General features: G+C 56.3%; 1 protein-coding gene across 12 annotated transcripts in view; it reads right to left on the reverse strand.

The window, feature by feature from the left end:
- Positions 1–13,012, reverse strand: part of NRXN2 (neurexin 2) — a gene marked incomplete at both ends in the record, with an annotated part of 111,623 nt that overhangs the window by 64,555 nt on the left and 34,056 nt on the right. For 5 of the 12 annotated variants that reach the window (XM_080706929.1, XM_080706932.1, XM_080706934.1 and 2 more), the window contains 2 exons: positions 2,708–2,731; positions 11,750–12,051. In XM_080706929.1, the coding sequence (XP_080563055.1) occupies positions 2,708–2,731; positions 11,750–12,051 (326 nt within the window). Of the gene's footprint in view, positions 1–2,686; positions 2,732–11,749; positions 12,052–13,012 lie in introns of all 12 variants that reach the window. The other 7 variants (XM_080706930.1, XM_080706919.1, XM_080706920.1 and 4 more) reach the window with 2 other exon arrangements.

Here is a 13,012-nt window from a genome sequence, read left to right on the forward strand (position 1 = left end):
TAAATTGCTGAGGCTAGCCTCAAAACTGCAATTCTCCCGTCTCGGCCTCTCAAGTACTAGGATTACAGGAGGGTATTACTGCAGCCAGCTGGTTACTGGCCTTTTAATCAACTTAACCAAGGCAACCACCTTCCCATCCTCCTCCCCAGCTCAGCCGCAGAGGCATCCTGAGGCTTCCTGCAGTTATTTTGGGACTGATTCCTAACGAGGGATGGTAATGGGCTCTCCAGCGGGGCCAGAGACACTGTATTCTCCAAGGGCGCTATAAAAAGGGAATCGCTTCTTCACACAGCCCTGAGATAATCAGCTAACACTTTATAGAGCTTAATAAGAGTACAATTCCCTTTACAGAGCACAGCACCTTTGCTTGTGTGGTCCTGCTGGGTCTTCACGCTGACCCGTGCTATGAGCAACCTCCGGTATTACCAACCCATTTGACAGATGAGGCAGCTTTGTGTGTGGGGGGGGGTCTGGAGATGGACCCAGGGGTGTTTGACCTCTGAGCTATACCCCTGCCCTAGATTTTTTTTTTTTTATTCTTTATTTTGAAATAGGGTCCCACTGAGTTGCAGAGGGCATCACTAAGTAGCTGAGGCTACCCACGAACTGCGATCCTCCTGTCTCAGCCTCTGGAATGCTGGGATTACAAGTGTGTACCACCACGCCCGGCTCAGGAAGCAGCTTTTGTAGTGCCAGCCCATGTGCTGGGTCCTAATTCTAGCATGGTACTCCCCTGTGGCTTGGGGGCTCGCCACATGGCCTTTCTGTCCTGGAGTCACAGGGTGGCTATCCAGCAAAGTCCCATGAAGACAGTTCCAAATGGCCCGCTCCTGACGGGCACTCAACGCTGGCCCAAGCAGGGCAGGTGGCCACTAATTCCTAGAGGCAGCAGCTGGAGGAACAGAGCTGGCCAAGGGCCATTGTGGCCCTGCCACACAGCGCCATTTGAACCCAGCCACGCCTGGGTGGAGCCACATCTGGCCTGAGACTGGCCAGATGTGGAGGGAGCTGGGGAGGGCTGAGGGCGTGAGCTGTGGGTCCTAGGCTACATGGGTGCAGAAAGACAGACCTACAAATTGGCTCAAAAGGCCAGAAGTGGCCCCAGAGAACCCGAGTTCTCTCCAGCCAGCCAGCCAGCCGCGCAGAGCTGGGAGGCTGGCGGCGTAGCGCCCGGCCCACGGGAGCAGACACGTCCATCTGCGGGTCCCCAGCCTGCTGCTCAATCATTCTGCATTATTAATAGGCGATGACTAACCGGCTGCTGCTGCAGAGAGGATCTGGGAGGCAGGAGGGAATCCCTGGGGATCGCACACACACCACGGGACCAGCGGGCACACTCCCAGGCACGCGAGGCAAGGAGCTCGGGGCCGTCCCAACCCTCCCGTCCCTGACCCGGGCCGTCATGGCACCTACGCTGAACAGGACCAGCCCCCGCAGCCCGCCGCCATATGGAACCCTTTCCAGGCTTCAAAACCCGGCCGGGCCTGCGCCCCCCACACACACTCACACCAGCGCTTACACCGAGGAATCCCAGCAGACTCCCAAACACAGTGCGGCTTTCCACTAACACCCCTAAATGTCGCACCAACATTTACACACAGTCACACCCACACACCAACACACACCAGCTGCCTTTACACTAACACCCACAACGCTCACCGGGACCCAGCCCAACCCCAACGCTGGAGTCTGGCAAGGACAGGGACGGCCAACGCCGCCACCAGCGGGGCCCCTCTCGCTGCCCTCGACGGGAAGGAAGCCGAGCCCGGCAGAGGCCATGCGGGACACGCGGGGACACGCGGGGACAGGGCCAGGAGAAGACAGTGTGACACGGTGTTAGTCAGAGCAGCAGAGCGGAGGGGAGCTGGGCGCTGTCCCTGGTTGGGGAGACCATTCATGCCATGCAAATGTGGGGGAGACGACAGAACTGGGAACCCTCGGGGCTGAGGTGTGGGAAGGGCTGTCACCTCCTTGGCAGGCAGCACGGGGTGCTCCAAACTGCTCCACACTGGTGAAGGCAGTGCCATCTGGACCGGCCCAGGGCGCCGTCTGCCCGCACCCCGCTCCCCCTGGGGAACGCCAGCTGGCTGCCTCTGGAGGTGGCACCCGCCCCACCCTCGACCCGAGGGGCCCCGTCTGGAGCCCGACGTGAGCAGAGCGTAGCGTGTAATGGGATGGCGTTTTCCATGGATTTTCAGGAGACCAAGAAAGAAACCAAATCAAAGAGAAAAAAAGAAAAAAACAAGGGAGGAAAAAAAGAACAAAAAGAAGCAATAGAAATAAGCTTCGGAGCCCGGGGCCGTGGAAGCAGAGCCGGAGGCCGCCGGCGCCGGCCTCGCTGCCCCGGGTCTCTCTGGCCCAGACTCGGAATTCAGGAGGCAGGGGTTACAGCGCAGGCCCAGGCCGGGGTCCTTGATTTCCATTTGTGTTTTGGATTTGAGTTTGGACCAGAAAAAAAAACAAAACAAAAAAGGAAAAGAAAGAAAGAAAAGGAAAGGAGGGTAAATGAAAGAGAGAGGAACAAAATCTAAAGATTGTCCAGGACACAAGAAACAATCGAGGGGCTAAACGACCAAAAAGAAAAAGCAAAAACCAAACGAGAAGAGGAAACCAAAGTGGGAGAATCGGACAGGTAAAAAAAAACCCACGGCAAACCAAACGGTAAGACAATTAGAGTGATATCTACCAGATAATGCAGTTTGTTTACCATAGCGTGTCCAATCCCTGCGTGCTGCACCGGAGGGGGGGAGGGAAGTCAAAATAAACAACGGAGACAACGACAACGGAAGAACAGAACGGAAAGAAAAGAAAAAGAAAATGACCAACCGTGAAACTCAAGGAAGGAGGAGAAATATATATCCATATATATTTGGTTGTTCATTCGAACCCTCCCGCCTCCGGTTCAGAAAAGTAAATTATAACAGGAGGGAGAGATCAAACACACACACACACACACATACACACACAAACACACACACAAATTAAACCCCTTCTTCTCCCACGCCCTCCCCGGGGCCCATCCCTGGGGCCCCGCCCCTCCCCCAGTCAGAGACCTGGGTTAGTAAAGAGGAAAATAACAAAGGGACTGGACCGAGAAACCAAAGACTTAAAGATGGCCGACATTCCGCGGATGAGACAGAAAGGTTAGTTTGGTTGTCATTCATACCTTGCCCCACCTGTCCCTGCCCGTCCCTTGGTCCCCGGGTTATAAGCGTGTTAGTAACACACACAGAGTCGGCAACGGGGTTTTCCAACAGAAGGGGAGAGGGGAGGCAGGGGTTAAGAAGCAGACCCAGTTACGCAGTATTAGTAGGTCTCATCAGCTGAAATGTTAGGGAGCCGGGGGGAGGGAGGGAGGGAACAAGGGTGTGAGGGGGGCGATTGGCTCGGTAATGGACGATGGGCTTGTTGGCTGACTGGTCAACCAGATGGCTTCCCAGAGAACTGGCTAAGGAGTGGGTCGGTGCGGGCCAACTGGCTGACCGGTGGCCGTGTCGGGTTAATGGGTTAACTGGTTGGTGCTGGGTCAGCTGGCTGTCGGGCTGGGAGAAGGGTGGGCAATGCCCCCAGAGAATCAAAGGACTAGCAAGAATGAGAGGTGGTTTCATTTGGAGGCTGGAGGACGTGGTTCCCAGGGAGCACAGGAGGGGACATGGGCGTCTGCTTCCCCTGGGGAGGGAGGACAGGCACCGATCCCTGGAGTCACTGGGAGGGGGCCGCAGCTCCTCTCTCTCCATTTATGTATTTATGTATGTATGTATCTATTTTTCCTTGCTGCTCTTCCTTGGGAAAGGAAGAGAGAGGGAGTCTCCATTAGAACAGGAAAAAGGAAACCTTGCCCTCCGTGGGCTGGCCGAGAGTTCCTGCTCCCATTCTGTCTTCAACGTTGCACACCGCCCTCCCTCTCCCTGCCCTCCCACCCACGGCTGACTCCTCCTGCCTGCTCACCTGGACTTTTCCAGAGCCCACATTTCCCAAAAAGTCCTCTGGGTTCTTCCATCACTCCACCCCAGTCTCTCCCCTGCAGCCATTACCCCCAGAATTGTCCCCTGCCATGACCCCTGCAAGTCCCTGGAATTGGGAAGCCTACCCCAGCAGCCCAGCCTCCTTCTATGTACACCCATAAACCCCTGAACCTCTACTTCCCAAATCAGCACCAGAAGTTCACCCCCCACACCCAAAAAAAGGAACAGCCCCCCCCCCGAACCCTGAATCCTCTAGTCCCGGCTGAGCCGTCAGCCAGATCCTCCACGCCACCCTGGTCAGTCGGCCAGTCTCTGAAGTCCCGCCCCCCCACCTTGCTTCTAAGTTCATTTCTCTTCCCGTTGCCAAGGACAACAGCAGCGGCTACCTTCAGAATTATCCCGGAGATGTCAAAGTGCAGCGGCAGCTTTACAGGAGTGTCAGGGATGGAGGGGTGCTGCCGCCTGGTGTCTGCTAAACCCTGAGCTCTGCACCCCATTCTGCGGTTGGGAGGAGGAGAGGTATTCTAGGGACAGAGCCATTGGTTAAAGAGTTATTATAACCAGTGGGCACAGGACTAATTCAATAAGATAATTAATAGGGGCCTCGTATAATTAAAAATAACAGAATTCGATATTTAGCAGCTAGAAGAAGTGCTGAATAACCAATATGAATTATTAGTGACGCAGGAGCCGCTAACATCGCAGGAGGACATCTGATTGCAGATGCAGTGACTGAGGACCGGGATAACGTGGGATGAGAGGATCAGGACCGCAGCCAGGACCACTGTCGGGGAACGAAGAGGCCGGCTGCTCAGAACAAGGAAGAACTAGCAGCCACACCGATCTCGCCCAAGAGGTGAGAGTCGTCTGATGTCACTGTCCCAGTCCAATAAGGAGGGGAAGAAAAAAGACCTCGTGTGCAGAAACACACACACACAATGTGTGTAACATGCACAAAGAAGGTTCCATTTTTACAAGCAGAATAGCGAATTAAACGCAGAATTGAGAGGAAAGGGACATGAGTTCAAAGGCTTCTACTACTGAGTCAAGACATCTTGAGTTCTTCTACTGTGTCAAGAGATCCAGGCTTCCTCTGAAAGGCAGGGTTGGAGCGGATGAGATGGAGCCCTCTACACTAGGGCCTGAAGGCCCAGAACCCCATCTGTGCTGATCACGCTTAAGGTGCAAATGTGCTCAAATACTGGAACGGAGCTTGCACAGGCGCCCACCCCTGGCAGCTGAGACACAGCACAGGACAGCGAGACACGGCAGCCCAGGCCTTTCCGAAGGCCCGGAGAGCCAGAGAGCTGCGCTTCAGAATAGTGGGCGCGTTGTCTCCTCGTAGCGCCCAGGAGCACAGGGCGCTAATGCCTGACGAGTGCGCAGAGCATGATGGTCACAGAGGGAAGAGACCAGTCGTTATATCCAGAGGTGTCTTACCATGGTCAAGGGCTGCTAGACAAACTGTACCCTGTCTCCATCTTGAGCTCTGAGTGTAGATCCAGCCCCCTTAAGAAAGCTAAGACAGGTAGGAGGCTGAGACAGGAGGATCGCAGGTTCGTGGCCAGCCCCAGCAACTTAGTGAGGCCCTCTGCAACTTAGACCCTGTTCAAAATAAAGAATAAAATAGGACTGGGGGTATAGCTTAGAAGGGGTGTAGCCCCTGGGTTCAATCCCTAGTACCACAAAAAAGAAAAGAGAAAGAAAGAAGGAGAGAAAGCAAGCTGAGACAGAGACTACAGGCAGAGGTCACGAAAACCTGGGATGAAGACAGTCTCCTGGAGCATGAGCAAGAGAAGCAGGGCACAAAGAGAAGAGGAACCCAACGCGCTCGGAGGTAGAAGAAGCCCACCTGTCGATGGAGTCTGGGGTCATCTAAGAGGAAGCACAGCCTCCTCTGCAGTTTGTACCAGTGACTACCGCCGGGCCCTCCTTGGAAGGCAGGGAAATGGAATGGTTTCAGAGACAGACTTCCAGCTACTCCACCACTTCCTAACTGGATAGCCTTGAGGGAATTCCTCAACCTTCCAAGTCTCCTTCTCCTCATCAGTAAAATGGTGATAATTCCTCCCACTCGTGGACTTGTTATTAAAGCTAGGTAAGATGCAGAAAGAAAGAAAGAAAGAAAGAAAGAAAGAAAGAAAGAAAGAAAGAAAGAAAGAAAGAAAGAAAGAAAGAAAGGAAGGAAGGAAGGAAGGAAGGAAGGAAGGAAGGAAGGAAGAAAGAAAGGAGACCTGTGAGCGTGGGGGTTAGTGGGGGAGAGAAGCCCCAGTGCATCTGAGAAATGTGCTGAGAGAGGGTAGAGTCCTGAGGACGCCGGAAGCAGGGCCGGGCTTTCTTCTAGCCTTAGACAGTGAGTTGGAATTTCTCCCAGGAGAAGAAGAGGCCATTCAGTGCTCACATAAAGTAGTTAGAGCTTAGGTTGGACATGGGTCCTCTTGTCCCGAATCCCACCAACCAGCTTTGGGAAAAGACCAGATGAATGAGGAAAATTACTAGAAAAACAAGGAAGCATATAAGATAACTGCTGGTATGAAGCCCTCAATCTGCTTACCAGAAGTAGAGATTTAAAAAAAGGAACTCAAATAGCTGGGCGTGGTGGCTCACACTTGTAATCTCTGTACTTGGGAGGCTGATACAGGAGGATCTCAAGTTTGCAGCCAGCCTCAGCTTCTTAGGCCTCTGCAACTTAGTGAGAGCCTGTTTCAAAATAAAAACTTAAAAAATAGAGCTGCAGCCAGGCGAGGTGGCGCACACTTGTAATCCCTGTGCTTGGGAGGCTGAGACGGGAGGATCGCACAGGTTTGAAGCCAGCCTCAGCTACTTAGTGAAGCTCTCAGCAACTTAATGAGACCCTATTTCCAAATAAAGTATAAAAATAGGTCTGGGAGTATAGCCCGGAGGTAGAAAAGCCTCTGGGTTCCACCCCCAATACCACACACACACAAAAAAAAAAAAAAAAATAGAGCTGCGTATGGTGGCGCACACTTGTAATCCCAGTACTTGGAGGCTGAGACAGGAGGATTATGCAGGTTCGAAGCCAGCCTCAGCTACTTAATGAGGCTCTAAACAATTTAGTGAGGCCATGTTAAAAATAGGTCTGGGAGTGTAGCCCAGAAGTAGAAAACCCCTGGGTTCAATCCCAAGTACTGGGAAAAGAGAGAGAGAGAGAGAGAGAGAGAGAAAGTACTGACACATAGTCAGAATGTGGCAAGAGGCCTGTATACACGTTTCCAAGGCCTCGCAGGACAGAGCCCAGCTGAGGGTGGAGCACAAAAGGCTCCATGAAGAAAGCGGCACTAAGCTGGGCTGAAAACACACGGCTAACGGCCGCGGTCCCAGCAGCCGAGCCCCTCAGTGCTCAGATCACGCCAGGCTCCGTGCCGAGTGCCTTCCGCCATGACCTCAGCGGTCAGGAGACTCCTTCTCACTCTGCCTGGAGGAAATGTGGCGTAGAGCACTCCTATTGCCTGCCTGAGGCCACTCAAACAACTACAGGCAGAGCCGGGATTTGAACCCAGTCTGCCTCACTCAAATCCTCGCTCTAGAATTCTCCAGAAAGGGGGGTGGGTGGGGAGTGTGCCTGGGAGAGCCGTGTGAAGGAAGAGAAGAGCGTGGAGCGACAGTGTGGACAGGCACGGAGGGGGCAGAGGCAGGCGTGCCCTGCCAGAGAGGACGCGGGAGGAGGACCCCTCAACGCCTGATGGACTCCATCCTTGGGGGACTCCATCCTGGGGGTGACTCCATCCTGGGGGCTCCGTCCTCGGGGATTCTATCCTTGGTGATTCCGTCTTGGGGGACTCCACCTTTGAGGAGTCCATCCTTGGGGACTCTGTCCAGGGGTATTCCATCCTCAGGAAACCCGTCCTTCAGAGATTCCACCCTTGGGGGACTCCATCCTTGGGGGACTGTATCCTGGGGATTCCATTCTCAGGGACTCCATCCTTGGAGGACTGTATCCTGGGGACTCCATTCCCGGGGACTCCATCTTTAGAGGACTGTAACCTTGAAGACTCCATTCCCGGGGACTGTATCCTTGGGGGACTGTATCCTTGGAGGACTGTATTCTTGGGGACTCCATTCCCGGGGACTCCATCTTTAGAGGACTGTAACCTTGAAGACTCCATTCCCGGGGACTCCTTCCTTGGAGGACTGTATCCTTGAAGACTCCATTCCCGGGGACTCCTTCCTTGGGGGACTGTATCCTTGGGGACTCCATTCCCGGGGACTCCATCTTTAGAGGACTGTAACCTTGAAGACTCCATTCCCGGGGACTCCTTCCTTGGGGGACTGTATCCTTGGGGACTCCATTCCCGGGGACTCCATCTTTAGAGGACTGTAACCTTGAAGACTCCATTCCCGGGGACTGTATCCTTGGGGGACTGTATCCTTGGGGACTCCATTCCCGGGGACTCCATCCTTGAGGACTCCTTCCTTGGGGATTCCATCCTTGGAGACTCTCTCCATCCTCGGGAAAGCCATCCTTCAGAAAAGCCTTCCTTGGGGACTCATCCCCCCTTGGGGGACCCATCCTCCCACGACTCAGTCCTGAAGGTCCCCGTGCTGGGGGCCGACGGCACCCCTCAGAGTCTCTGCACTGGGAAGAGCTGTCGCGGCACGTGACATCCCGGTGGCCAGCCCGCCTCCCAGGTTTGGTGCTGGCTAATGGATTGCACGTTCTGTTTTCGTGACGGTCGAGGCAGTTGTGAGGCATACTGGGTATGGGAGGAGAGTCGGCCCACAGTTAAAAATAGGCCTCAGGGAAGCCGCGGAGGTAATCAGTCATTCCTGCCAAGATCCTCCGGAGAACCGCCTGTCACAGTGGCTTTTCCAGAGCTGAGTTCGAAAGGAGAGGAAGGAGACAGGGAGAGGCCGTCTCGGTCAGGCCCCCTCTGGTCCTAACTACTATGTTCTAAGTGCATCTAGATGATTACAGGGATTATAACTTAATCCAGGATTTCAAGGAGGGAAAATGCAGCCTCCTTCCAGTCTTCGGGACTGGCCTCTGGCCACTCCATAGCTGCAGGAGCACGAGGAAGGGAGAGCCACGGGTGCCAGTTCTGGGGCAGGTCCTGCGAAGAGGCCCTCTCCCCAGGATTCTAATCATGTGGGCAAAATAATACAGAAGCCACTGTGCTCTCAGATCCTGGCCATCTACACGGTAAAGCTGGAGGCGGCTGCCGTTTCTTACATCGCCCTCCGACCTTACCTTATCTTGGCTCCTGGCCCACACAACCTGAGGGAGACAGAACATGGGTGCAAACCACCCCACACTGCATCGCCCCTCTGATCGCAGGTGACTCTTCCTGATCCTTAGGACGTCACCCGGGCCCAGCACAAACTTGCATGGACAGGGCTTCTCCCCAGCAGCATTCTGGCCCTTGGGGGGTCATAGGATTCCTCACTGTGGAAACTGGCCTGTGAACTGGCCAGGTGTGGTGGTACACACTTGTAATCCTAGTACTTGGGAGGCTGAGACAGGAGAATCGCAGGTTCGAAGCCAGCCTCAGCTAGTTAGTGAGGCTCTCAGCAACTTGGTGAGACACTGTTTCCAAATAAAATATAAAATAGGACTGGGGGTATAGCCCAGAGGTAGAAGGTCCCTGGGTTCATTCCCCAGTATTAAAAAAAAAAAAAGTTGCCAGCAGCAATCCTGAGTTATGACAACCTGAAATGTGTCCAGACACTGGCAAATGTGTCCTGGATTCACAGCGTGACAGGGTGATTGAGAGACACTGCTGGAGGAACAGCAGAACCCAAGAACTAACTTATTCCTGGAAGCTCTGAGAACGGGTGGGTGAAGGCCTGTCGGGGATGCCCTTGGCCACAGGCGCGGCCTCGAGCAAGGCTCTGGGGCTGACCAAAGGAGGGCGCCTGGATGACTCCTGCCACTTCTCATTCATGGCTGGATTCAGGAATCCAGTGAGTCCTCTGAAGCCCTGTTTAAAAAGCTCTCAATCACGTCTTTTTAGGCAGGCGCCCTGTATGGCCCAGAGGCTTGGCTTTAGGGTCGACACAACCTGCCTCTGCTCCCAGGCGTCTGGTAGGATATCCAAAGAGAAGGTATCTTCATCAGTTCCCAGCTTGGACCCTGACTCTGCAAGTCCCAGAAGAGACAACCATGGGTTGCTGTCTGCCTGTGGGGTGTGCTGAGGCCACAGGACGCCCTGCCTGGGGGGTTCCCGCCTCCCTAGCCACAGACCCCTCCCTCCTCTTGGGCATCTCTTGAGTCCCCAGAAAGCTTAAGGCTTCCACTGAACCCCCAGCAGGCTTTGCTGTCTGTGGTTAACAGTCCCAGCCTGTCTCTTTGTGAGCGGAAGTCGTGGAAGGCCAGGGACCATGTCCTTTTCCCCTCTATACCCAGGACGATGGGCCGTATGTGAAGAGTGACTGTGGGCTGGCCGTGTCTTGCCAACGGTGTTACAGGACCAGGTGACGCCCTGGCCCTGGGGAGAGCAAGTAAGCAAGAAGGGCCAAAGACAGCTCCCCTGCCCCCAGCACGATGCGCCAAGCACCTGAGAGTCACAAACGCACAGGTCAACTGGGCCACAGTGACGACACGGGACAGCCCTCCAGCTGGGCAATGAGGTGGCACGACCCGAGATGGCACCGCACCGAGGGCGGTGACCCCACCGAGCGTGTGGGTCTTCAGGACGCGGGGCACTAAGAATCGGTGCCTCCGCAGGACCACAACAAGGCGCAGCAGGCTCCCGGGAGCGCGGCAGGAGTCGTCAGAGCCTGGTCGCCGCGAGGAGGAGGAGGGCACCAAGTGAGGAGAAGTCCCCATCAGACCACCGCTCAGCGGTGTTACACCAGAACGGGTCATAGGGGCGGGGGCCGCAGGGCCCTGAACCTCGCACCAGGACCCTTTCGATGGGAGAAGGCGGGAGGAGGACGTCAGAGGCAAAGAGGGAGCGGAGCCGTGATGGACAGTTCGCCACACGGAACAGGAAGCAGGAAGTCCAAAGACGATAACTAGCAAGAAAAGAGCCGCAGAGCAGCGGAGGCGGCATGCTGTTTGGTTCTCCCGGCTAACCCTTAGCCCTCAAGACACGGGCTGGAAGAGCTCGGCTGCTGCCAGCCGCAAGACCGTGGACCCGACAGTGCTCGAGAAGTAGGAGCCAAGGAGCCAGGGAATGAGGACAGGCGCCCCCACCGGGTGCCCAGCAGCCTCTTCTGTTTGGGAAGAACTGGAGGCGGGGACTTCTGGGGGCTGGACACTAGCCGTGGAGCTCCTGTGAGACAAAACCTGGCCAGAGAGATGGCCTCACCTGCCATGGCCACCACAGGCCCCCGAGGAGATGAAGGGGATGCTCCTAAGATGTGGGGAGTCTCTGACTCGCCCGCACTCCTCCCGCCTCTGCCAGGGAAGTGGAGGCCGCACGCGTCCTGCCCCACACAACTCAGGCCTTTACCCTCGTGTCCACCAGGCCACCGTCTGCTCGTCCCAGAGGACCCCTCTCCACCTCACACCTCCCATCTCCTGAGGCACCCTCCGGCCTGTCGCCTGATTCCTAAGCCCCCATCCTTGGACCCCAGCTCTCCCACCAATGGGAGCCCCTCTCCTGGCCTCAGGCGCCTGCCTTCCTCTTGGCCGAGCTCCCTGGTTGCCAGGGTCTCCGGGGCCTGCCACACGGCTGCAGCCACGCTTCCAAGCTCCTTAGGCCCCAAGCCCTGTTCTCCAGAACCGTGCCTCACTACCCAGCCCCCAGGGGGCCCTCTCCCCTCCGCCTGCTTTCTGCCCAAATGCAGCTGACCCCTGACCTTCCTCCTGCTCCCCCTACCTGGCGCAGGTTTCGGGTGACCCGGACGTCGTGCCAGGCATTGTCGTTGAACTTGCCGTTGACGGGTTCCACGAGGGCCTCGAAGGCGCCCGAGCCGAGGTTGATGACCAGCCAGACCGCCCCAGACTTGAGAGACAGGTTGACGTAGTCAGCCGACTTGCCCGTGTGCAGCATCAGCCCGTTGCGCTGCAGGGTGCGGAAGGCCAGCGTGATCTCATCCGTGCTGCTCTGGATCGGGTTGTGTGACAGGTCGTAGCAGAAGAACTCGTTGCCTTTGAAGGTCGCCACAAACTCCTCCTTGCCTGGACGTGGCGGTTTGGGAAAATGGGGAGACAGCTGAGTGGAGGCAGGCACCCCAGGTCCTCCCTCTCTCCTCCAACAAGCCGAGCCGCCCTGGGCCCTGGGAGCCCTGTGCTCCCAACTCTCGCCTCTGGGCCCCTGCCCCTTCCTCAGCCTCTCAGCCCTCCTTGCTGGACCCCGCTGTCTCTGCTGTCAAAAGCCACCTTCCCCCAGGGTCCAAAACAGGAGGCTGCTAAGTGGCTCTCACACTGACAGCTGGCAATTAAGCTGCCATGGGCCAAGCAAAGGAGGGCCCACGGCCCCTTCCCACCGGCCCTCCCATCGGCCACCCCCTTTAGCAAAGCAACATGGGAGAGAGAAGAGGCCCTGCCTGGGAGCTCTCCCAAGGCCCAGCACCAGGGGTCTCCTGCGTGCGGCCCCCTCCCCTCCTGCCTCTTTGCTGGCCATTCTCAGTGCCCGGGGACAGTTTCGGGCCTTACCATTGGGATGGGACCAGTAAGCCTGTGTGCAGCACTGAGCGGGTGAGGAGGGGAGGGGAGGGGGACACATCGGCAATGCAGTGACGGCGTGGGTACCCGGCAGCAGCAGGCCCCTGCATGCGGCTCCAGTGGGTGGCCACCAGGCCGCTCTCACCCCCACCCCAGCTTCCTGCTCCAACCTGAGTTCAGCCAATGAAGGGCCCACAGTGCTGGGCATGCAGCTGGCAGGGGTGACACCGCACCGCTGGGCTCGGCTCCCATGCACATGCGTGCAGGCCTGTGTGTGTGTGTGTGTGTGTGTGTGTGTGTGTGTGTGTGTGCATGCTCGTGCGTGTGCATGAACACAGAACCCAGACCAGGGTCACTTGTTAAGCAGAAGCAACACTACTGGGAGGGCCTGGAGGATCACTTGGGTTCCGCAGGTAGGTCACAACTGAAAGGACAACGGCTCTGGTGCTGGGAAGTTGGGTCCCCACACCCCAAC

This window comes from Muscardinus avellanarius (assembly GCF_963383645.1).
Source record: "Muscardinus avellanarius genome assembly, chromosome: 1".
Lineage (NCBI taxonomy): Eukaryota > Metazoa > Chordata > Mammalia > Rodentia > Gliridae > Muscardinus > Muscardinus avellanarius.